General features: G+C 41.5%; 1 protein-coding gene across 6 annotated transcripts in view; it reads right to left on the bottom strand.

Annotated features, from left to right (window-relative positions):
• ppp2r5eb (protein phosphatase 2, regulatory subunit B', epsilon isoform b) overlaps positions 1 to 22692 on the bottom strand; it is a 48407-nt gene that overhangs the window by 8831 nt on the left and 16884 nt on the right. For 5 of the 6 annotated variants that reach the window (XM_023405298.2, XM_023405299.2, XM_023405300.2 and 2 more), the window contains exons 3-6: positions 4038 to 4234; positions 3082 to 3183; positions 1359 to 1451; positions 824 to 954 (exon numbers count right to left, since the gene is read on the bottom strand). In XM_023405298.2, coding sequence (XP_023261066.1) covers positions 824 to 954; positions 1359 to 1451; positions 3082 to 3183; positions 4038 to 4234 — 523 coding nt within the window. Of the gene's footprint in view, positions 1 to 823; positions 955 to 1358; positions 1452 to 3081; positions 3184 to 4037; positions 4235 to 19784; positions 19908 to 22692 lie in introns of those variants that run through there. The other variant, XM_023405303.2, reaches the window with a different exon arrangement.

The raw sequence follows: 22692 nt of genomic DNA, 5'->3' as shown, positions 1-22692 counted from the left end.
CAGAGACAGGAGGAGACACAAGACAGCAGACGAGAAAAAAGTTCAACAACTGAACAAATGAACAAAGCTGGTGAAAGCAGATGATCTGTAAATGAACATACTGATTGGAAACTATAAACGGTGGGTAAAACAACGAAAAGAAAATCACCAGGAAATTATTCATCAAGGGACACGAGGTCAGGTTGGAATTTGAAGATGGAAACAAGATTTCTCAACCCGATGATGCGTCACATTGACAGTCTTACTGGGTTGAACCTGTAACTTTTCCACGACACTCAAACACGGTGTGAAACTGAATTAAATGTTGTCAGATTAACGTAAAGGCTAGAGACGCACAAAATGAAATAAACGTTTCGAAGAACTCAGCCATAAATGCATCACTTCGTAATGATGAAAACTGTTTAATAAACCACGACCACTGTAACTGAGTTCATTTTAAGTTGATGAGGAGATTATTCTCGTATCAGATCAACTATATATAAAAACTATTTTTTTGTCTTAGTGGTGCAGAAAATATAAGGGAAAGATAAAAATATAATAATAGTATCAGCTCCATTTTGCAAATGATAAATAAGATGTAACTAAAGTCTTGCATGTCAAAGCATATCCATGGAAAGGTCCTGTAAACTGTTTTTAATTTGTCATTTGTCAATTGTCTACATGGACTCTTCATCCAGATCAAACTTGTCGTGTCCCTTCAACAGGTGAGTGAAAAGTGTCACCTGTTTCGACCTCGCCAGCTGTAACATGCTACAAGCAATCATGTCATCTGCACGGTGAAGTGAAGTGTCTTCTGACATTTGAGAAGTACATGTGTACTCACCGTAGAAAAATATTATTGATCTGTTTTCGTATAAAAGCCCTCAGCCCCAGGAATTTGCCGTAGATTCTATGCAAGACTGTCTTCAGGTAGTCTCTCTCCCGAGGATCCTCGCTGTCAAACAACTCCAAGAGCTGTAAATACAGACAGAAGAAATACAGACAGAGATCAGGGACAGGGGAAGGTGAATTTGGTGCAACAGAAAAACACAGACAGTTCAGTACAATCAAAGAAAAACAGAAGAAAGAATATACAGTAACTGCAATCGTTTTGTTTATTAAATGCCAATCATAATTTCCAACAGACCAAGGTGACATCTTCAAATGTCTTGTTTTGTCTGATCAACCGTCCAAAATCCAAAGATATTCACTTTACTGTCATGTGTGACAAAGAAAAGCATCAAATCCTCACATCTGAGAAGCTAGCAACAACAAATATTTAACATTTTCCCTTTAAAAATATAACTAATTGATCGATTATTCTGATTATTATATATTTGAAGATGACCTGTTACCTGCAGACTGACTCAGCGACTCACCTGTAGGACAAACTTCTGGTCTATGTACTTTTTGGCAATGCTGGGCTGGAATTCCTGACTCTCCAAGAACCGGATGAAGAACTCGTATACCAACTGGACAGAGTAGAAGAAGAAGAGAGGGTGGATGGGGAACGGACGGAGGACGGATGACAGAGAGAGTTGTTGACGTTAAAACAACAAAAAACTTCAAATTTCTGCTGAATTTCCTTTGATCGGCTGGATGTTGTACAGTGAGACTGGTCACAGTTTGACACGTGTGTGTTTTATATTCACTTAGTAAAAACTATGATTGACTTTATACACAAACTGGAGCCAGTATTCCTGCTGTACAACAACAAGCTGATCAATAAACAGAAGAAAAATCTTAGACTGACAGGTTCCTCTTAGAAATGAGAGCCTTTAAACGAACCCCGTACACACTGGGACTGGACTGGATTAAAAGGAAAGGTCAAAGTGGTCAAAGGTCACAAAAGGAGCAGAGTAGAGTGAAAACAGCTAGGTAAAGGAAAATGTCAGGATTGAATGTGGGTGATGAGGGAGTTTGACTAGGGGGCGTGTGTGTGTGTGTGTGTGTGTGTGGGGGGGGGGGGGGGGGGGTAAAAAATATTGTTTATGACTTTGGAAAAATTGTGCGAATGAAACGACAAAAAGAAAAAAAAAGGTTTTACCAGGAAGCTTCTCCTTGAGATTTGCATCTCATTTCTAAAGGAGTCCTGGGCAGCAGGCACACAGAGAAGGAGGAGGGGAGGTGAGAGACCAGAGAGCCTGGCTCTAGACCTGGACCCAAAACTGGACCAAAACAAAACAGAACCCACCCAACTACCGGGAGCCAAATACAACGGCACCAATGGTACTGATGCTTCTTCAAGGCACAGGTATAACATTTTACAAATGATTCTCTTTCTGAGAGAGATGAAAGAAACCAGTACCATTCTGATGCCTAGCTTAGCATTAAGATTGGAAGCGAGAGGGGAAACATCTAGCCTGGCTCCACACACCTCTAGAGCTCATTAATTAACATGCTGTGTCTTGTTTGTTTAACACATACACAAACCGAAATGTCAAAACGGCAACCGGTGGTTTCCGTGGGAGTTACATGGTAGAGTTATTTCTTGATGAACAACAGACACAGTGACTCTGCAGCATCATAGAATTCTGTCGTCGCAATATGGTTCAAAACATTTCACAACTCGGGCTGATACAAACGATTATTTTCATTTCTGATTAATGCTAATTTCATTTCTGAGTAAATGCTAATTTCAACTTCTCAAATGTCTTATTTCTTAGAAATTTTAAATGATATAAAACAGAAAAGAGGAACTAGAGACTGTGACATTTTTACTGTATTTGCTCAAAAAATTGCTGAAACAATTAATTGATTATAAAAAGAGCTGCTGATTATTTTTCTGTTCATCAAATGATTAATGGCTTAATTTTGATTGATCTGCAATGAAGCTCATACTGGTCTGCACCTCACTGTGAGTGTCACAGCAGGGTTGCCATTAGACTTGGGCGATATCCAACAGGTTATATCTCGATACAGTCCAGCCCAGATATGGCAATACGATATTATCACCGGGGGGAGAGGAGGGGGAGTAATCGTTACATCTCAAAGCTGTCATTTTTACATTTGCGTTTGTGTACCTCTTAAACTAGATTCAACATGTTAATGAATGAATCCACACACTCACATACACACACGCACTTATTCGGCTGTGTTTACCTGTAAGTGTGGCCAGGAGGCCTCGAGCGTGGGCTCGTCCTCCTCGGGGTCAAACTCATTACTGTCACTGGGCGGAAGGGTCCGGAATATGTTGTGAGACACCTGGAAGACAACACAAAGGACACTTAGAACAAATGAGTGTGCTTGTGTGTGTGTGTGTGTGTGTGTGTGTGTGTGTGTGTGTGTGTGGCTGTAAATGTTTGTGTGCATGAAAACAACTCATGATCAACTTATGACCAAATTCAGGTAAGAATTGCGTGTGTGTGTCTGTGTGTGTGCGTGTGGCGCTGATGACGGCAGCCTGAGGTTGAGCTTCAAAGTCCCAAAAGATGAGAATCTTGAGCGTCCACAATTATAACTTGTTTATACAAGTTGTAAAAATATTTGCTTTCAGGAGTTCAGGGGCTCCGCAGCGTTCACATCCAGCGCTGAGTTTTTTTGCCTGACTGTTCAAATACAAATTTAACTGCTTGAATGTGTTTGTGTTGTACATATTCATTCTCTACAAGCCGACAACACACCGACTGTTGAGACCTGAGCTGTGCCTCTCCATCAGCTCCTCGTCTTTCTGTTACTTTCTTCTACTTTCTCTCTCGCCGCTACACAGAGTCATAAAACCTCGGCAAAGTTTTTGCTCACGCTGGAAGATTTTCAGTTTACATAGATGCATTTTTACCTCTAAAAGATTTATTCAAATTAGACAACTTGTGAAGTGTAAAGCCTAAACTTCTAACTCAAAAAGGTCTTAAACATGTGATGGGTGGCTTTCAGTTGACACTCCCTTATGTTAAAAGGGGAAACACTCGATTTAGGAATGTTTTTTATGCCTGGACTGTAACTAGGGTGTAACACAAGCTTCAAACATCTTAAACATAACCCGGCCTTGGATCCTTTCTATCGTCCAGAGTGTATGAGTCCAGTGGGTTTGTAGAATGAGTGCATGTGCCCCCCCTCACCATTTTGACGACCTCGGGGTAGGCCTGTTCTGTCAGGTAGCCCCGGCTGACGGTCACATAGTCCACCAGCTCGTTGAGCGTGGAGCGCTTGTACTCCTTCATCTTGAGGTCCGACAGCGTGTCCATGAAGTCAAAGACAGTACAGCACTGCTGCAGCTTCTTCAGGAACAGCTCCGGCTGCTCCGGCGCTGGCACGTCTGGGCACACGAATCAAACGCACACAAACACAGAGGGAGAGAAAGATGCAGAGAAAAGTTAAGTTAGTACAGATTCCCACAGAAGCCAGAGAGCTGGAACACCAAACTCCACAACATCAAAGATTTAGAATAAAGACAGTGGAGGGAAAAATGGAGACATGGGGCGTCCTGGTCGGACAGACTGTCAGTAACTGTGATGTCACTGGTTTGATCGAGCTGGGACTTTTCCACCCTCCACATGTTTCCTGTAAACTATCAAACGAAACTTGATTTGTTTGTTTGTTGTGCTTTACTTTTTGACAAACTAAAGAAATGAAGTAAAAGGCTTTTTCCTAATTACAGAACAATATCTGTTTAAACTTTTTACTAAGGAGCAATTTGACATTTTTACTTTAGATTTTCTGTTCTGTTTCTGACTATTCTTTTTCCCGACACACATGAAGTGATGTTTAACTCTTTCAGCAGCAGTAAAGTGCCTCTTTGTTAGAAATAGTATAACCTGAGAGAGCCTCAATCAAATGATACCACCTCTTTCACATTATAACTCCTAGAACTGCCGATTTAGTGCAAGCATGAGTAAGTTTTATAGATCTGAAAAAGGTATTTATAGACGGATTTTAACAATAATGTTTGTCACAGAAAACAAAGGATGCTTCTACTGCAGTTTCCTGCTCTGCATTAGCTCTTCACTCACTCACCCTCCCTGTAAGCCTGCTCTGTTACAGGGAGGATGAGTGTGACAGCCTCATTATCTAGCGGTGAGTGTCTCTGACGGGGGCTGAGCTGTCACAAACCATACGGACGTACAGGCAGAACAGGGCGGCAGGTGTCTTTATTCTGATTCCATAGTGACAGACAAGGCGGAGGGTCGTGCAGAGTTCAGATCTGCAGGGAGACGCTCGATGCTCTTCCCTGATCGCCACAACTCAGACCTGATGTTCCCGTCCCAGCAGGACCGGGCCATTATTATGTAAGAGATAAGCTGCTGCTCCGAAGGCAGCACACCAGTAGCAGTGTGTGTGTGTGTGTGTGTGTCTGAAGTGCGAGTATGCTCCGAAAATTACACTTCAAAGTGCTCGTTTGTCATTTTGAATTCTGCTGCACTTCATGTTGAGTCACAAACTGCATATAAATTAGTGAGAAACTTTTCCAGTAACAATGAAATGACTTTTTCACATCATCATCACATGCAGCTGTTCAGAGCCATTAGGAAACAGTGACTAATAATCGTAATAAAAAATGTTTTTTCAAAATTTTCTAACATTTTATTGACCGATTGATTAATTGATATAGTTGTTACTTATTGCTTTGATGTTAACATTTTCAAACCATTAAGACAGGGAGGTCTCACTGAGTTACATCGTCATCAATGAGAGTAAACTGAATATCTTTTGACTGTTGGTCAGACAAAACAAAACAGTTACTATTTTCCTAGCAATTTTACACAAAACGATCAATTGAATAATCAAAAACAATAATCAGTTTAATGGATGATGAAAATAATCAGTTGGAGCCCTTAAGATTTCATAAAGGTTAATTTTGGATTTTATCAAATCAAGAAATCTTAGCAAAATCACATGAGAGAGGATAGAGGCATACTGATGAAGTTAAGTCCACATCATGATTAAAATACATATTTTTCCTTCAACTTTCAGACGCATAAGGGCCCAGTATTAGTCAGTGTTTTTGTTCTAGATCAAAAATCAATTCAGCAGGTCAGAATGAAAGGCAGAATTAAATCCTCTTCCTGAAGCTCTGAACATTCAAAGTGCAGTTTCCTGTCCTGGGAAACAACCCTGTGCAGATCTCATCAAGTGCATTTAAAGTGATTATACTGAACATGTTTTGATCCAAATGCCACTAGTTACTCACGACCCGCTGGCCCCCTGCTTCAGCTCAGCTCATTGAGGCAGCGTCCAACCAGGCCAGTCACAAACAAACCCAAACCCCGATTGACTGGCAGGAGTCTTGACTGGCTGTGCAGGCTTTAATCCCCGCTCCACAAACACTCCCCCCATAATACCCAGTCATTTATCAGAAAAATTCAACTTCAACTCTTGACTTTTATTAAAAATTCATTTCAAAGTGAAGAATTTAAAACATGAGGGAGAATTACTTTCAGTCTGAGGTCGATGGTGCCTCAGTGTTTACGATGAAACAAGGCCATGCATGTGATATGATCACACACTGATCCGAATAAAACTTTCTAACCAGAAAGTTAAAGTAGCTGCACAGTCTACATGCTCACTCTTTTTAAGTTGCCTGGATGAGAGCATCAGAAAGAAGTAACTTCATGTAAATTATCAGAATGCAAACACAAATTCTGTTTTCAGCTAAAAAAGCTCTGATAAAGCCACTGTCCACAACCTGCTCAGCACCAAACAGCAGACAGACACAGCTAGAGAGCAGCTGATGAACATAGAGGAACATCTAGGAGCTAAAGAGCAAGGTGTTCTTCGGGTTTAAGGCCTCAGTATGTGTGTGGACAATCCTACAATCCTGCACAAGGGGTGGGCGATATGGCATTGAAACAATCACTCTTTCCCAGCCTGCGTTGCACTATGGCACGCCCCTAATATGCATGAACGCATTGTGAAATGTGGATATAAAAAGGTGTGTGTGTGTACTTTCAAGATTCAACGGCCAAACACCCTGTGGAGTGAAATGCAGGGTGACATATTCTTAAGGCTGCACTAAAGAGGCCAGTGTGTAATAAAGTATTATAACTAGAATATGAGTAAAAAGTAAGAATTAGAAGAAGAATTAGTATCAAAATGTACATGTAGTGTATATCGGCTGGGTGTGTGGGCGGGCTGCGCCATTTTTCAGGATGCAGAGAGGTCAGAGTTCAACCGCCTGAGAAGAGCTGCTTTCTGAATCTCTGTGTTGTGGCTACGGAGGCGCACTGTGTGTGTGTGTGTGTGTGTGTGTGTGTGTGTGTGTGTGTGTGTGTGTGTGTGTGTGTGTGTGGGTCCTCGTGTATCCTCCTCTCAGTACAGTAGTGTACAGTACGCTGTAGTTCATTACAGTAATTACTGGCTGCAGGATCCGGGGTCGGCTTGTGTTGCAGGAGCCCAGGCCCCGGGCTCCTGCAGCTCTGCCACTATAGGAGCATGTGTACGGCCTTAAAGGAAGCTATTAATAGACAGATAATCACACAGGACACAGTAATCCCTCTACAGAGACACAGAGAGAGAGAGCACAGCTAACCGGCTTGGAGCAAGGCGACTGAGAATGAATGTGAGGGAGAGAGAGAGAGAGAGACTCTACCGCTGCTGTGTATGTGAAAGTGTGTGTAACTGTACTTACAGAGTGTGAGAGACTGTGTGTGTGTGTGTGTGTGTGGGTGTGTGTGTGTATGTGTGGCCTAGAATAACCCAGAAACTACCCTTCATTCGCATCAGCTGGGAAGAACCCTGGAGCAGAAATGTTACCACCCCCCCACACACACACACATACATGCGCGCGCGCGCACACACACATACATGCGCGCGCGCGCACACACACACACACACACACACACACACACACACACACACACACACACACACACACACACACAGAGAGCCATGTCCATACATCCGCACAAAGAGCAGCCTGTGGCGGGATGCTGCCAGTCTTTGAGCTCACAAATCAAACCATGAGTAATAGTCTCTAATTGATAAGTTAATCCTGTTAATCAGTAAACCGATCATCATCTATCCCAATTTTCAACGAGACCCTTTAACTTTTTGATCAATTAACACGTTAATTAACACGTTAATTAACAGGGCAGCAGCTAATGATGCCAGGAGCTGAAGGAGACATCTTTAAATTACCAATACCAATCTAAAGATATTCAACTTTCAATGCCAAACAAAAGAAAACTAAACTTTATTTGGTCTGTATTTTACTGAGGATACCTGGTCAGGTGACCACTTGAGTAGACAGACCTCTCACTCAGATGACCTGGCCTGACTTAATGTTGAATGCAGAACGGTGGGGATGACAGACTGGTTACCTTGCGTACTGATTACCTACTTAAAACTTGCAATAACGTGGAACACCATGGCATGTAACATGACTGCAATGTCCACGGTTCGATCCTAGCCAGGCACTTGTGATGAATGTCACACCTGTCTCTCCTGCCTGTCTCCTCCCCGTCAACTGTCCAACTGTTGTGTGTAAGACTAATGAGGAAAAATGCAGCACACACTTTGCCAGGTTCAAGGTACAATAGCCTTTGAACATAGATCATTATTAGGGCTGAAACAAACAAATACTGACATAATCAAATGTTTGTTCACGTCTATAAAATGTCAGAAAATAGTTTTAAAAAAGTTTCCAAAGCCCAAGTTGACATACTCACATGTCTGACAAACCGTCCAAAACCAAAGACATTTAGTTAAGAGTTAAATGTCAATTGTTTGTTTCAGTAAATAAATGTATATGTCACCTTAGAAGGAATGAAACATCAAACCTTGACAGTGACAGTGCCGCAAAATGCTGCAATGTTTTTCAATCCACATGTGATTTGTGAGAACCTCAGTGTGACCAGAGCTTTCACCCCTCCACCACAATAATTCACCACATTACAGCGAATGTTTCCTGGACAGAGGTGCAGAAGTGCATGGCAAGGACAGCGGGACGCATTAACTGGTTAAACATTCAAAGAATCTTTGCTTATATTTCCGCCCCTGTTTGACACGTGACCTCAGTCTCAGGCCTGCGACTCAGCGTCAAACCACATGTCACCCACGGACCTATAAAGACCTGAGCTGGTGTTTCCTGCTGGCTTCTCTGCTTGTATTGCTGGTATAAGCAAACTAGTTAGTCAGACCAAAGCTAAATGACATTATAATAGAAGAAAGCTCATTAACATACCTACACCTGCTCAACTTCTCAGGCTACATGAACCTGCTACTTATGACAATGATTTCAAGTTTAAGCATCTTTAATCTCTCATAAATTCAGCTGATCTTCTGGAGTCGCTCAGATGAACACACTGACCGGACCAATTTGTCGTAAGACCTAAACTGAAGCTCTTCCATGACTAAAACTGCCCATATCACTGAGGGAATTTACTTTTCCCATCCATCTTTATCCCCAAATCCATTTAGCTGGTACAAATGTGATCTTTTTTAATCCAGCAGCCACTGTGGCCAGTGGATGAAAAATGAGGGCTGACGTGAGTGTTTGGCAGTGGCCGATCCACTCCGTCAGCCTCTCTGTGCATAAGCCAACCATCATTTGGAGGATTATTATGGCTGTATCACAGCAGCGGCTAGAGGAAGTCACTGGGGGTAGTAAAGTGGGCTTTATTACAAAATGTGTCAGGTTTAGTTGATTGCGGCATTCTATGTGCTTGTTTATAATTGTTGATATTTTCTGACATAGGTTGGTAGTACATTCAAACGTTAACTTGACAATGTTTGGGTTAAGGTTAATGACAGCTGGGGTTAAGATCTGGATGTTAAAGATTAGTCTAAGAAGCTTCAAGGGGCCTCTGTCTCTAGGGGGTCTAGAACGATACATCCAATCAGTGTCCTCCAAAGATATTAATTATGGTTTTGCCATACAAGCAAAATAGAAGCCCACATATGTCACGTGTTGTGGTGATTAACAGCTATTTAATTGGTTGAAGAAACAATAGAGCTTTGTAGGTGGGATTAAGAACGGGATGTCTTCTGCCTATAACAGAGCCAGCAACCAAGACATGGCCATGAAAATAACAACCTTTGATGAGAACCAAGAACCATCATTTATTTCCGTCTCTGACAGAACCCCCCCTCTAGAAACCACTACTTCATAGTAAATACATTTGCTCTGTTTGTGCATTTTAACTCACAAACTTATCAATCTACTGCAGACTCAATTAAACAAACTCCCCCTGAGCCACAGCGAGAATATTGGAGAGAATTTTTGTCGTGTTCAAAGAAACATCAAACTGGATTCAGATATGAGCAGCTCTTGGCAATGATTCAATATTACTGTGGTCTCATATTTCCATGGTCTCATTTCAGGATAATGTACTCTGTTGTCCAAATGAATGATTTAATGCGGATTTTAATGTCACATACAGAGTTTTGTCTAATGCAGAACAGTTGAACTTCAATTTGATTATTTTCACGTGTAATTTTTCATAGATTTTGAGTTGTGGTAAATACCAATACAGAAAAAAAAAAATATATATATACGTATTAATACACACAAAATATTTACATGTTTTCTTTGTCACAATATTCTGGACTGTTGATCAGTCACAAAGAGACACTTGAAGATGTCATTTCCCACAGACTGAGGTGACAATGAGCATTTTTCACTATTTTCTGGATTTTGTAGAAAAAAGGATTGACCAAAAAGATAATCAGCACATTCATTTTCATTCTTTAAGTGAAGATGGGACCTGCTTGTCTGCTGTGCGACCGTTCTCGCTGACAGAACAGGTTCATTTCTAAATAAAAACATGTAGCAGCGCAGATTTGAACCTGGTGTTCTAGGAAACGAGTGGCGATAGAGGATGACTGTTGACACCAGGTCGCAGAACTATAAAAGCATCACTGTTCCTCATGAAGCAAACTGGTCTCATATCAACACGACTATTCTGAGATACTTTATGAGTGCGGCCCGGGCCTGTGGAAACACTGATGCTCTGCTCTGGTTTCAGCCGTCTTAGCCTGGTTTTCTCCTCCTTGCTTGTTCTGTTTCTCAAGCTTTGGAAGAGACTCTCATCTGGGCTCCCTTGGCAGAGGAAGAGAGAAGTCGCTGCTGCTTAATTAATGGTGGAAAAAAGCTTAACGACTCACAGCACGAGAGAGAGAGAGAGAGCAGTTGGATGGCTCACCACAGGAACTCCTTTAAGTTAGGCTAATTACATAACAGCATCAATCTATTGAACACAGGCTCAGAGACTAGCAGCTTGTAAATGTACACATCCATCTTTAAGGAAGAGTAGCTTGTAAATTATGTTGTTTTAATGTTGTTGTGTGTGCTTGTTTTGATGATCTTTAGTGCTAAGTCTCAAATATGGTATCTAATTAGAAAAAGCATAGACTCTGCAGAAGATGTGCTCAGGGAAAAACATGGTGTGTCTTCCAGATTACATCAGCAACTGATTATTCCAGCAGCCAAACGTGACTTGGCAGTGCTCACTTAGTCCGGTCATCAAAATTAAGTGCAAACCTGCTCCAAAACTGCACAAGTGCAACTATCACAACCCTGAAACCACAGGGGAAATTTTCAAAACAAACAAAATGTGTTTTTGAAATGAAACACTCAGAGGTGTCACGTTGTTATCTGTACAAAGTGACAGAAATGAAGGAGCTGGGAGGTTCAGGAAAACCAGATAAACAAAGGTTTCTGCCTCAGAGCCATGAACATGTGGGTGATAGGCACCGCAACTGCCTAACTGCTTCATGTGTGGTTATTTAATGGCCACTGGATGTACTTAGCGGCTCCCCCACGCTGACGGTGTATAAATGCATGGCAGGGCACCGCATTCTTTGGTAAACAACTTCCACTAATGGAGCTGTTTTGAAAGGAGCAACATGGTTGAAAACACAGATCGTGCAACTGAAAACAACCCTCCACCGCCAGCGAGAATGTAGTAAGAAATAAGTCCAGACACAAACGCAGAGGGATCATAGTGTAGCTTGAGCGCCTGAGTCAAGTGACTGAAAAGCTAACTGACAAAATTAGTCAAAGTCATGGGGATGATTAACTAAACTGGACAGTGCATCCACACCCGCACCCATTCTCAAGAACAAAAATTGGCACCTTCTTCACGTCACATAGCTCATATACTTTGTTGCCTTTGGCCAAATGCTGGTAACATCTGGGCAAATGTTTTCTGCCGTACCTGCAGTTTGAGCAGGTAGCTGTCTTGACTTTCAGACTGTATAGAAAATGGGTCTTGAAGAGGCTGCACATTTAAAAAAAAACAAAAAAAAAAACACTTAAATCCTGCAATTTGCAGTTACAGACTTTTTTTATGTTCTCAAGGTGGAGAGGTGAGAACACCTACAAGATGCTGCAAGATACATCTTAGGAGTTGCTAGACATGGGGACAGTGGACATTGCTTTTTATGAGAGATCACAAGCCAAAACAGGCAGAAACCACAGTGCTTTGACAAACTAGAAAGTATATATTTCATAAATATTATGATGCATTTCAGGTTATTTTTCCCTCTTACATTTATGTCAAAAATGTGGAAATAAAGACCTCATTTGGCTGCTGACTTTTATAACATCATAGCTTGTTTATCATTGGAAAATACCTCACTATTCCAGGGCTGTACTGTTGCATGCAGTGCTACACAGGTTTTAGTGGAAATACAAGTCTGGGAAGAGAAACATAGGAAGGTGTAAGATGACCAGTAGACGCACTCTTTCAGAACAGTCCACACACACTCAGTGTAAAGGGGAAAACCCCTTGTCTCTAAAAGCAGCGGGCTTGAGTTACGGTGGGGGAGAGAGAGAGCGAGAGAGCGAGAGCGAGAGAGAGCGAGAGCGAGAGAGAGAGAGAGAGAGAGAGAGAGAGAGAGAGAGAGAGAGAGAGAGAGAGCAGCTCCAACAGATGGACTCAGCAGGTGACTGGACCCCGGCCTGAAGGTCAGTTTGTAGGGCGTTATGTACTGACTATGACGATATTATGTATGTACACAAACTACCAGGGTTCCATTCAGCCGTCACAAACAGCCATCATAAAGGTATAAACAGAGGAGGTTAAGGTGGACCTGAGATTAGTCCAACAATCAGGGCTATTGACAGAGGAATGTCAAGGCGCTGTGGGTGTGACCTTTGTGTTCCTCGCTGCTGGTGGCTTCTAATTAACCTGATTAACCCGCAGAGAGGTGCAGCTTTTCTGCCCACATGCAGCCTTTAATTGCTGGTCACATGAACAGTCAGGGGTAAAGGAAGCCTCATCAATAGTTAGGAAATGTTTTAAAGGTTTCGTCACTTTCTCGCCTGTAAAAGCACGTGAGCTTCTTAGTGGCTGAATATGGCAGATGAAGCTTTCTATGCAGTTTGTCTGAGTGACTGTAAACAGGAGCAGCTGATAAATACTTTAAACTAAAGCATACACTGGAAGAATAAAATTGACTAATGATTTATCTGACTACTGTTGGCATCTTTGCAAAATCCTTATGTCAACAAAATCAATTAACTTTCTTTCTTTTCTGAAATTTAAAGTTTTTTCCTACAAATCAAAACAAAATCAGCCAATTTCTTTCGAAGATATATATGTAACAGTGCATATGTCACAAATACACACATCTGTACATGAGGCTCTGTTATGAGAGTTACATGCTTATAACAGAACAATACACTTCAACTCAATGACCCAGATTTTATTGTGCTTGACTGCTCTCTAATACGTCTAATGTCTTTAAATCTTTCCTAAAATTCACTAGCATATGTATTGGAGCCGAGCCACTATGAACTAATCCCAGATATAATCGGTATTGGCCAACATGTCAGTCATTAAAACACAAAACTGCATTACAGAAATGCCTAAATCTGTGCACCAGAGATCAAAGACAAGTTTATTTTTTAACTTTAACTTGTCCAGCTCTGAATCTTTCTGCTCCATGTTTCTTCCTGAGTGTAGTAAACTACAGTTGCTGTCGATCAAGTACACAAATATGAAATCATGTGTCCCTTTAAAAAGGGGCTATTTGTAAGTTTTCTCAGCCGCAAAACATGGTTTCTCGCCAGGAGCAGGTGGTGGTGATTGTCGATTGACAAGAGCTTCATCCATTGTTGCGTTTACAAGACAAAAGGTTATAATACATCCTCTGAGCAGGGCTACATCTTCAGGGCAGATTTGAGGCTATAGTGTGTCGCCATCAGGGAGTGGCGAGACGGGCCGGGGCTCGCTGGTTAGTGTGCAAACTTCAGTAGAATAAAACACATGATGAGAGACAAGAGTTAACATTGGTGTTTCTTTCCACCTCTGGAGACAACTTTTAGCAAGTGAAGGAATGAAGTTTGATGCTGAACTCACAAGATTTCTTCTAGACTGGAAAGCAAGCAATGTTAATGCTAACGTTAGCCATGTAGCAATAGAAAAACTCACAAACAGCCCCTCTAAAGCTTTAAAAAAATAACAGCAATTTCTACAGTTGCCATTAAAAACACTGTGGAAAACAACTGCCTCTTTTTGAATGAAGCTCAAGGATCTGATATCTGATGATACGTAGTGGTTCTGCATCTTAAGGCACTTGTATATAGGCTCCAGCTTTCAGCCAAACCTCCGCTTCTACAATAAACATTACCGAACTAAATTTATACATACAAGCACCTTCATCACAGCCGAAAATGTGCGTCATGTTTCCTGTGGGGGAGCACAGTTTCCCAGCAGTCACTGCTGTCGCTACTGGGCCCATAAGCGATTGAGGTTAAACATTACATAAAGGATTACAGTGAGAAGAGCTGACTGTCATAACATCTGTTCTGTTTGGTCCTCAAAGCAAAGGAAGACAGACATGACCCAGCAACATGGCTGTTATCAGCTGTTGATGCAAATCTCCACAGGAAGCGGGCACACGACCAGCTGCTCGACAGTCATGACGCTGTGGTGACACTCGCATGTGTGCACACATGTACACACATTTGGTTGATACAGTGCAGCGGTGTCCTGTGCCAGACACGCACACAACACAATACAGTTGCTGCAGGAGTCAAGTCGACCTTGTGTAAAGTTATAGAAGCGCTTCAGAGATTCAGGCTTTTGTGCAAAATACTTCAAGAGTTCAAGGATTTATTTTTATTTTCATGAAGTTTGGTGACATAAGACATAACTCTATGGTCTCACTGAACTACTTTCTCAAAAAAAAAAAGTCTTGAGGGGGAGGATAGATCAAGTTGGCCCTGTATTTTACACCACAGGAAGCCAAAACATACAACTGATATGCACTAGTGTGCAAAAGTTTTAGGCACTATAAATGTTTGGATTCTTATTCCACCACACAGTCCCATCAGGAGGCATCTGATTGGTCCCAAATTCATTCTGCAGCAGGACAACAAGCCAAACATACAGCCAAATAATGAAAAAGTGGAGTGCACCAGCCAAACTGAAAAAAGTGTAACCATGGCAGCCAAGTCAAACGAATGCTAAACTGGATCACAGTGCACCATACCTGGTGCAATTAGTGCAATACAGAGCACTTTAGGTGCAGTTACTTTCATTTTGTGTTATCGATTATTCTATATAACTCATTAACTGAATCTATAAAATGTCATTAATGGCAAAAATGCTCAAAGAAAAGTCTGGTTTTGTCTGACCAGCAGTTCAAAGTCAAAAGCTATTCAACTTAAAATGATATAAAACAAAACAAAAAAAAATAAATAAAAAAATTAAAAAAAACAGCAAAATCTTCACATTAGAGAAGCTGGAACCAGAGAGTGTTTGGCTTTTTTGCATGATGGATGATTTAAAAATGAGACTGTACGACTTTTGCGGCTATTGTGGCCGCAAATGATGATTATAGGATGAACATTTAAATAAATACATGATAAAACGTACTGTAGTCTAACAGAAGAACAAGTAGAAAAGAGTTGAAGTCAGCAAACTGACTCAGCAGTGTTAGTCACATACAAATAGCTGGCTTAGGTTTGATAACATTAGCCACTATTAGCTACTGGGCAGACCAGACCAAGTCAGGCTGCAGCTGCTAAACACCTGAGTGTGATGAATAGAGCAACAACTTTAGTTTTGCTTATCAGTTACACAGTCCCACTTTAAAGGATTAGCCGACTATTAAAATTGTGAACAGTAATTTCCTGTTAATCAACTGATGTTTTCAGCTGAATCAGAGCTGACTAAAGGACTGACATCGAAGCACAAATAAAATCTAATGACACTGTGTCCCAGTCCATGCTGTAGCAGTTTCATGCCGTTTCCTTGTCTAACACTGTACTGTGGTAGATTTGTACTTCAGATACCAGCACTGAAGTCAGACCCTGCAGTGCATGTTCTTCTAGCACAACACTGACAGTCGAATACTCATGTCAGGTTAGAGACGGCCCAGTCTGCACTGTGCTATACATTCAGCTACTGTACATACATGTACCGGCCCTGTACAGGCACCAGTGCAGGATTTGTGTAATGGAAGACCTCGAACATATAAATATACATTCATGACCCAGAAAGGAGCTCCCTGTGCCCCTATCTCCATGTTCTCAGGTCTCATATAATCATCCGTGCAAGGCGCCAGGCTGCTGTCAATCATTAACACGCACAGTCGTCCTGGTAAACTTTGCTCCTGCTACTGCAGCCAACAACATGGCAGATGGCAGAGCTGTGGAGGGCCTAGTCACTTTCACTAGGTAACAAGGTGTCACAGGGACTAAAATGTCTGAATTAAATCTGACTGAGAGAAACTATGAGGCTCCTGTAAGCTCTGTCACAGACCTGTTTTATTTCCTTTTGAACTCCTCATGCTCTTTATATTTTTGTCTTGGAGCACTTTGGATCCCAGTAACCTTAAACCACAGAACACCTTCCCAAGCTCAGACACTAAAACCCAACAGCAGCACCCCCTGCTTTCTCTAATTTTGCCTTTCTGTTGCTGGAGTCTGGTACTGACACCCACCAAGGGTTAGGGGTTACATTCCCTGTACAGTTCAATGAGTAAACATAACATAAAAACATCACCCAGCCTTCGGTGCACGGGTTTCTATTCCTCCTTGAGCTGGATATTAATGCTTGTTGCATCATGGGCCTGAACAATTAATCGAAACATGATCAATTGGAGTATGGCAAGTGTAATATCCAAATCATAGAAGCTGATATTTCTTAAACAATTAAATAAAGAAATGAGGCAGTGTAGTGCTACATGATGTAAGGGAACACGCTTGTTTGGTTCACACCCATGAAAAGACACATCATTTCACAACAGTTGCCAGTTATGCGTCACAATAACAAAGATAATCAATTGAATGTTCATTAACAGCCAACTGCTGTTAATTGATATTAGTGTCAAATGCTGCACTAACTTTATTAGTTAGTAAAAAGATTATTCGACAAATCAATTAAAAAAAATTAAATAAAATCAGTGTGCAACAAATTAGATTATCTATTAATCATTTAGCCAATAAATAAATAGATACAGGTTTCAGTTTCTAAACGGTGAATATTTGCTGGTTCATTGTAAACCGAAAGTCTGTGGGTTTTGGACTGTTGGTCAGAGAAAACATGATGTTTTAAGACACCACCTCAAGCTGTAGGAAACTGTGATGGGTGTTTTTTTACTAGTTTATAATCCAATTGATTTATTAATGGAGAAGATAATCAGCTGATCAACTGATGATGAAAAGTAGCTGTAGCCCCAGCTGAATGATGAAAGTCTCAGGTAATTAAGTTTCTCTGTCATGTTGCAGTTAATAATCAATCAGGTAAAAAACTAAGGGGATTTACAATAGTTTAAACTTACAGAAAACCTGCAATCCTCACACTGCAGATGATGAAACCTACAGATGTTTGGAATTTTTATTTAGTAAAAAACCTTAAAATGTTAAATCATTTGTAGAAAAAGTTGTTCACTGTCCCCACCGTAACCCTGTCCATCAAAAAAAACCATTAATAGACTGATAGACTTATTAAAGCATGAATATTTTTATGTATTTCAATATGGTTGAACATGAGTGGCAGTAAAGTTCCTGAAGAGACGGATTTCTTGAAATATAATTTGTGCCACAGGTGAGGAAATGGCTTTACAATCTGTAGGTGTAAAGACACCGACAGAAGCTTTAAGGCTTAAACATTTTACCTTCTTTACTTTTTCTGCGATCAAAGCAGACATTAACATTATACATGTAAATGTACACATCTAATTTCCTTTAAGTCTAAAGCATCAACAACCACAGTGGCAGTGCAGCGTTGTTTGGCTCTGGCTGGACAGACCTTCAAATAACTGACAGGTCACAGGTTTGAACCCGGTGACAGCTGATGTGTCATGTCAACGTTTCCTTGAGTAAGATGCTGTTTCGAAAGCATCAGCACAAAGTCTGAAGTGTAAACGCTGCCCTCTGAGGCGGCGGCGGCAGCAGGAATGATCATCTGGGACGGTTCACACAAAGGCCGCCTTCACGAGTCCAGGTGAGCCCGCTAGGACGCTCACAGGAGCCACATAGCAGGAATTCCTCCAGCTGTGGGCAGCACAGAATCAAACTTAACACAACGCAGCGCAACACAGGAGGTACCTGTCCTTCACTTCGGCTCACTATTCACCTCCTGCTGCAGAGTTTTCCTAACACAACAGCCAAGTCTGCCACTGGTCAACACGCAACAAGCTTGTGTGGTGTCAGACGAAGATGGGTCTCCGTCAGCACGTGCTAATCTTCCCTGCCTTGAGGTGGATTAGGGTTGGTTTAGATTTTATCTATTAGGTCTGGGTCCAAACTTCAACACTTCTTTGGAGCCGATTCAAATGTGTCGTGCCAAATATTTAAGACTTGGAACTCAAACTTGCTTTCATTCTTATTTTACTGCACATCTGTATATTTTTTGCTAATGGTATGATTTTATCAATTGCTTTGTCTGTTTGTTTTGTTTTGGCTGTTGTTGTCTCTCCTTAGACTACACATCACAATCAATGCATTTCAGTATTTTATTCTACTTTCATACCTGTAGTGTCTCATGGTTTTGTGGCATTTTAGCCCAACTAGCGACAAGAGTTAAAATTAGAGACAGATATAAAGTCTCTGTGCATGAGTTTCATGCTTTTTCTTTGGAACTATGGTAAATTGCATCATCCCTATTAAATAAATAAACTAAATTGGTTTCACTTATTTCTATTAGACTAGCTACTATGTGTATTCATTGACTTCCTGTAATACATTATGTGTTGCATTGTCTTTTATCCATTAGAAGAAGAAGAAAAAAAAAACAGAGGCTTGAACTGAAAAAAAATTGAAAGACGTTTTCAGACACTTGTGCAGTGTGAAATTATGTTATTGCCATTTCCTGACATTTTCTAGACTTCTATTAAGCCCTATACTGTAAACACTCTACATGTGCGTTGACACATGTAGATGGAAGCTCAGCAGGCCCAAACGTAACTTCACTCCACTTCAGTAATCTTTAAGTGGAAAAGGAGATTTCCTTGCAAATCCCGGCTTCTTTTGACGTTTCGTGCCAGTTTAAACTCGGAACCGGTTTGATCCCCGAGCCACAGACTAAATCCACGTAGTCGAATGCCAACATTTGCTCTACTAACAACACATTCTTCCATGAGGAATCATATGGATAAAATGTACTCATTCCATCAGTGAACTTTCCATTCTCCTCTCAGCCAGTAAAAACACTCGTCTTCTGTTACCATCCCAGTCCATTTTAAGTCTACCTTTCCATCTGCCTCTCTCTCTCTCTCTCTCACACACTCTCTCACACACACACACACACACACACACACACACACACACACACACACACACACACACGACAGGCTGGGCCGGCTGGTAGTAGCAACAGCCCCTGACAGCAGAGGCTAACTTTAACACTCCATGCTCCTGTGCTAGCAAGTATGCGCTCCCCCACAACACCCGCACATAAAAAAATGTCACTCACTTAATCAGGTTTCCGCTCCCTGTTAGGCACCAACAGTAGCAAACGACGGTCATGAACGTCGCTGGGTGAGCTGATTTGAGCCAAACATGTGAACAACAGAAGTTTTAGCAGACCCACGCTCCTCCTGTGTCTTGTTTGTAGCGAGTGGGGCTGGAAAAATGTAAAGAGACACCTCGTGGATCAGGTTTCTCCTGAGGGGAGGACGTGGAGGGGAGGGAAGACACGGCAGCGTGTCGGTGGGCTTCATTGGCCAAACAGAGACCAGAGGAAGCCGCAGAGAGGCCGGGGGGGTGGGGGGCGGTGCAGCATTGTACATCTCTCTCTTTCTGTCTATTTTTTGCTCCTCTCTTTTTGAAAGCCTGCTGCCCAGGGAGGTCAGAGGCAGATCAGTCCTCCTACATAAGGTGGACATGAGCCTGAGACGTGAGAGGAACCTAATTCAGGTTGAAAATGGCGACAACACGTTCAACCACAGGAGGATTTGCCCCCATTAGCGCGGGCTGCTGCTGATATCAGTTATGTTCTTCAACAGACAGTGTTACTCATGTTTTCCCCGTTTATGCCACAGCATCTGTGATAGGGAGGGGGGGGGGGGGGGGGACGTGACCACCTCCAGGACACCGGGGAGGAGCACGAGGACAAGACACCTGATTTTTATTCACAAATCTTTCTCCTCTCCTCACACGGATGTTGGTGGACTTCAGATTTACCCCTGGGACTTTCAGTTTGCCAGCCAGACTCAACAGGCACAGGGACTGTAAAAACTCATGGCTGGTGGTAATTGTCCTTTTTCCTCTGTTGGATAGCAGTTCTTACTTAAATGTATTTGTCTACGTCTTTTCTTTGGAGAAAGGTAAATGTGAGTTAAGTATGTTTTGACTGGGGTTGTTCTTTAATTGATACATTTTCTTACTTTTTTTGGAGATTACTGGAGATTTGTTGTAATTTCCCATGATCAACACAAGACTCAAGAGACCACTAAAGCGTGCAAGGTGAGGGTCACATGACCGACACAAGTATCGGGGCTAGCACAATTAGCTAGAGAGCTAATCTGCAAGCATATTTACCGCCGGCTGACCACTGTTGGTCTGTGCCAGTTGTTATTACAGTGTTATCTTACAGACCGCACCGGCTGTGGGTCAGAACTGCGAAGCACACCGAACTCCTATTTGCTTAATTGAGTAATCAATTAATGAATTAGTCAATAGACAATGAATTAATTGGCAACTATTTGATAGAATTTGAATATGTCACCTTGATAATGAAAATAATAGTTTAGGTCCTAGTTAAAATTTATTAATTTGAGTAAGAAAGATAACTGTTAAAAATGACATTTGTTGTCTTCTTGGTTCTTTAAGTATTTAAGTGACAGACAGACATATTAAAGAATGTGACGGAAAAGTTTTATCATAATAGGACTGGGGGGTTTTCAAAATTTAATTAACTACAAGTGCTTGCATGAATATTTATGAGGGTGTAATGTCATATTTTGGAAGGAGCTGGACTTCTCACAACTCTTTAGTTTCCTTAGTGCTTTATGAAAACTGACTATAGGTGAAGAATTAATAACCGTTGCAGGTTGATTAAAAGTTTGACCACGTTTTTCCTTTTCCTCTCTGATTAAATCTAACATGATGCAAGACTTTGTGCTTCTTGTAATATCGTCTCCACATCAAATGTGATTTGAAATGTTTCGGTGCTGCCGATTTGCATGTGAAGAGAGGAGAAAGAGAATAAAAGAAGGACGGGACAGAGCAGAGAAGGAGCTGAGTTTGTTTATGTTTAGCTGTTGCCTGACAGGAACTATCTCCTTCCCCTCCTCTTCCTCCTTCTTTCCTTCCTCTGCCACAGAACATTAAAGGACTCCTAATCCTTCCTCCAGGTTTCCCGCCAGCTTCGTCCCTACTCTTCACCTCTCTCTCTCTCTCTCCGTTTGCATTCCTCCCTCGTTCTACCTCCTTAAGCGAGCGTCTCTGTGGAAACGCTTAATGAAGCCTCAGCTATGTGGCCGACTGTAACAGGTATGTAAATTAGATGACATAATTCCTACTGTATATTCACAATATCACGGCGGTATCTTTTCACATGGTGTAACATGCAGGGTGGATTCATCCAGGCACTGATGTTTTTGTTGCTATGCCAACTCTGGTGGTAACCAGGGAGCTCGCTGGCATTTTTTCGTGCCCTCCTCTTATGAATGTTTATTACTTTGGAGAAAACTTTTCACCGCACACGGGGAACAGAAGCACAGAAATCTAACTCCTTGGGATCTACAGACATAAAGGGCGGATAAAGCTTCCAATTTCCATTTTGATTTCTCTTTTTTTGGCTTGTTATTTAACCTTTATTGATTTAGGAGATTGGCTGAGTGTCCATGTTTTCTGTTTTTGCTTCACATTCACACAGTTGTATACTCTCCCACCAGGGAGTTGTGTAGTAAAATCTCAGTCTTGTTCTGGAAGATTAAGGCCTTGCTCAAGGGCAGCCTGCCAGAGTGACGTGAGAATAACATCACCTGGCATTTGGACAGTTGTCTTTTGGCTAAACTTTGCTAGCTCATATATTGTAACGAATGTTGTTGGTGGGGCGAACACAAATTAGAAACCGGAGCTGGAGAGTCAATAACATCCATTGTCAGGGAGCATTGTGGTTTTCCAGTGAGATACACCGACACTGGACAAAGAGTGATGCACCAGATGAAAACTGTGTGTTCAACCAAAGTGACACATATTTCAGGAAACAAACATATGCAACTGCATAAACTTAATGTGTCTCTAATAGACCTTATAATAATGTTACTTCACATGTTAGGATTCTTCTCCTGACGCCCTCTAAACACAAGCTGCAAAGAGTGACGTGACTGAGAAAGATTTATGGCCAAGGAGCCAAAATTTATTTTTCTAACGTT

The sequence above is a fragment of the Seriola lalandi genome, unplaced genomic scaffold, assembly GCF_002814215.2.
Source record: "Seriola lalandi dorsalis isolate HSWRI2012SDOR001 ecotype SW California unplaced genomic scaffold, Sedor1 jcf7180002054271, whole genome shotgun sequence".
NCBI lineage: Eukaryota > Metazoa > Chordata > Actinopteri > Carangiformes > Carangidae > Seriola > Seriola lalandi.
Note: the sequence above shows the minus strand (reverse complement) of the source record. Positions and strands in the feature narration are given on the sequence as shown.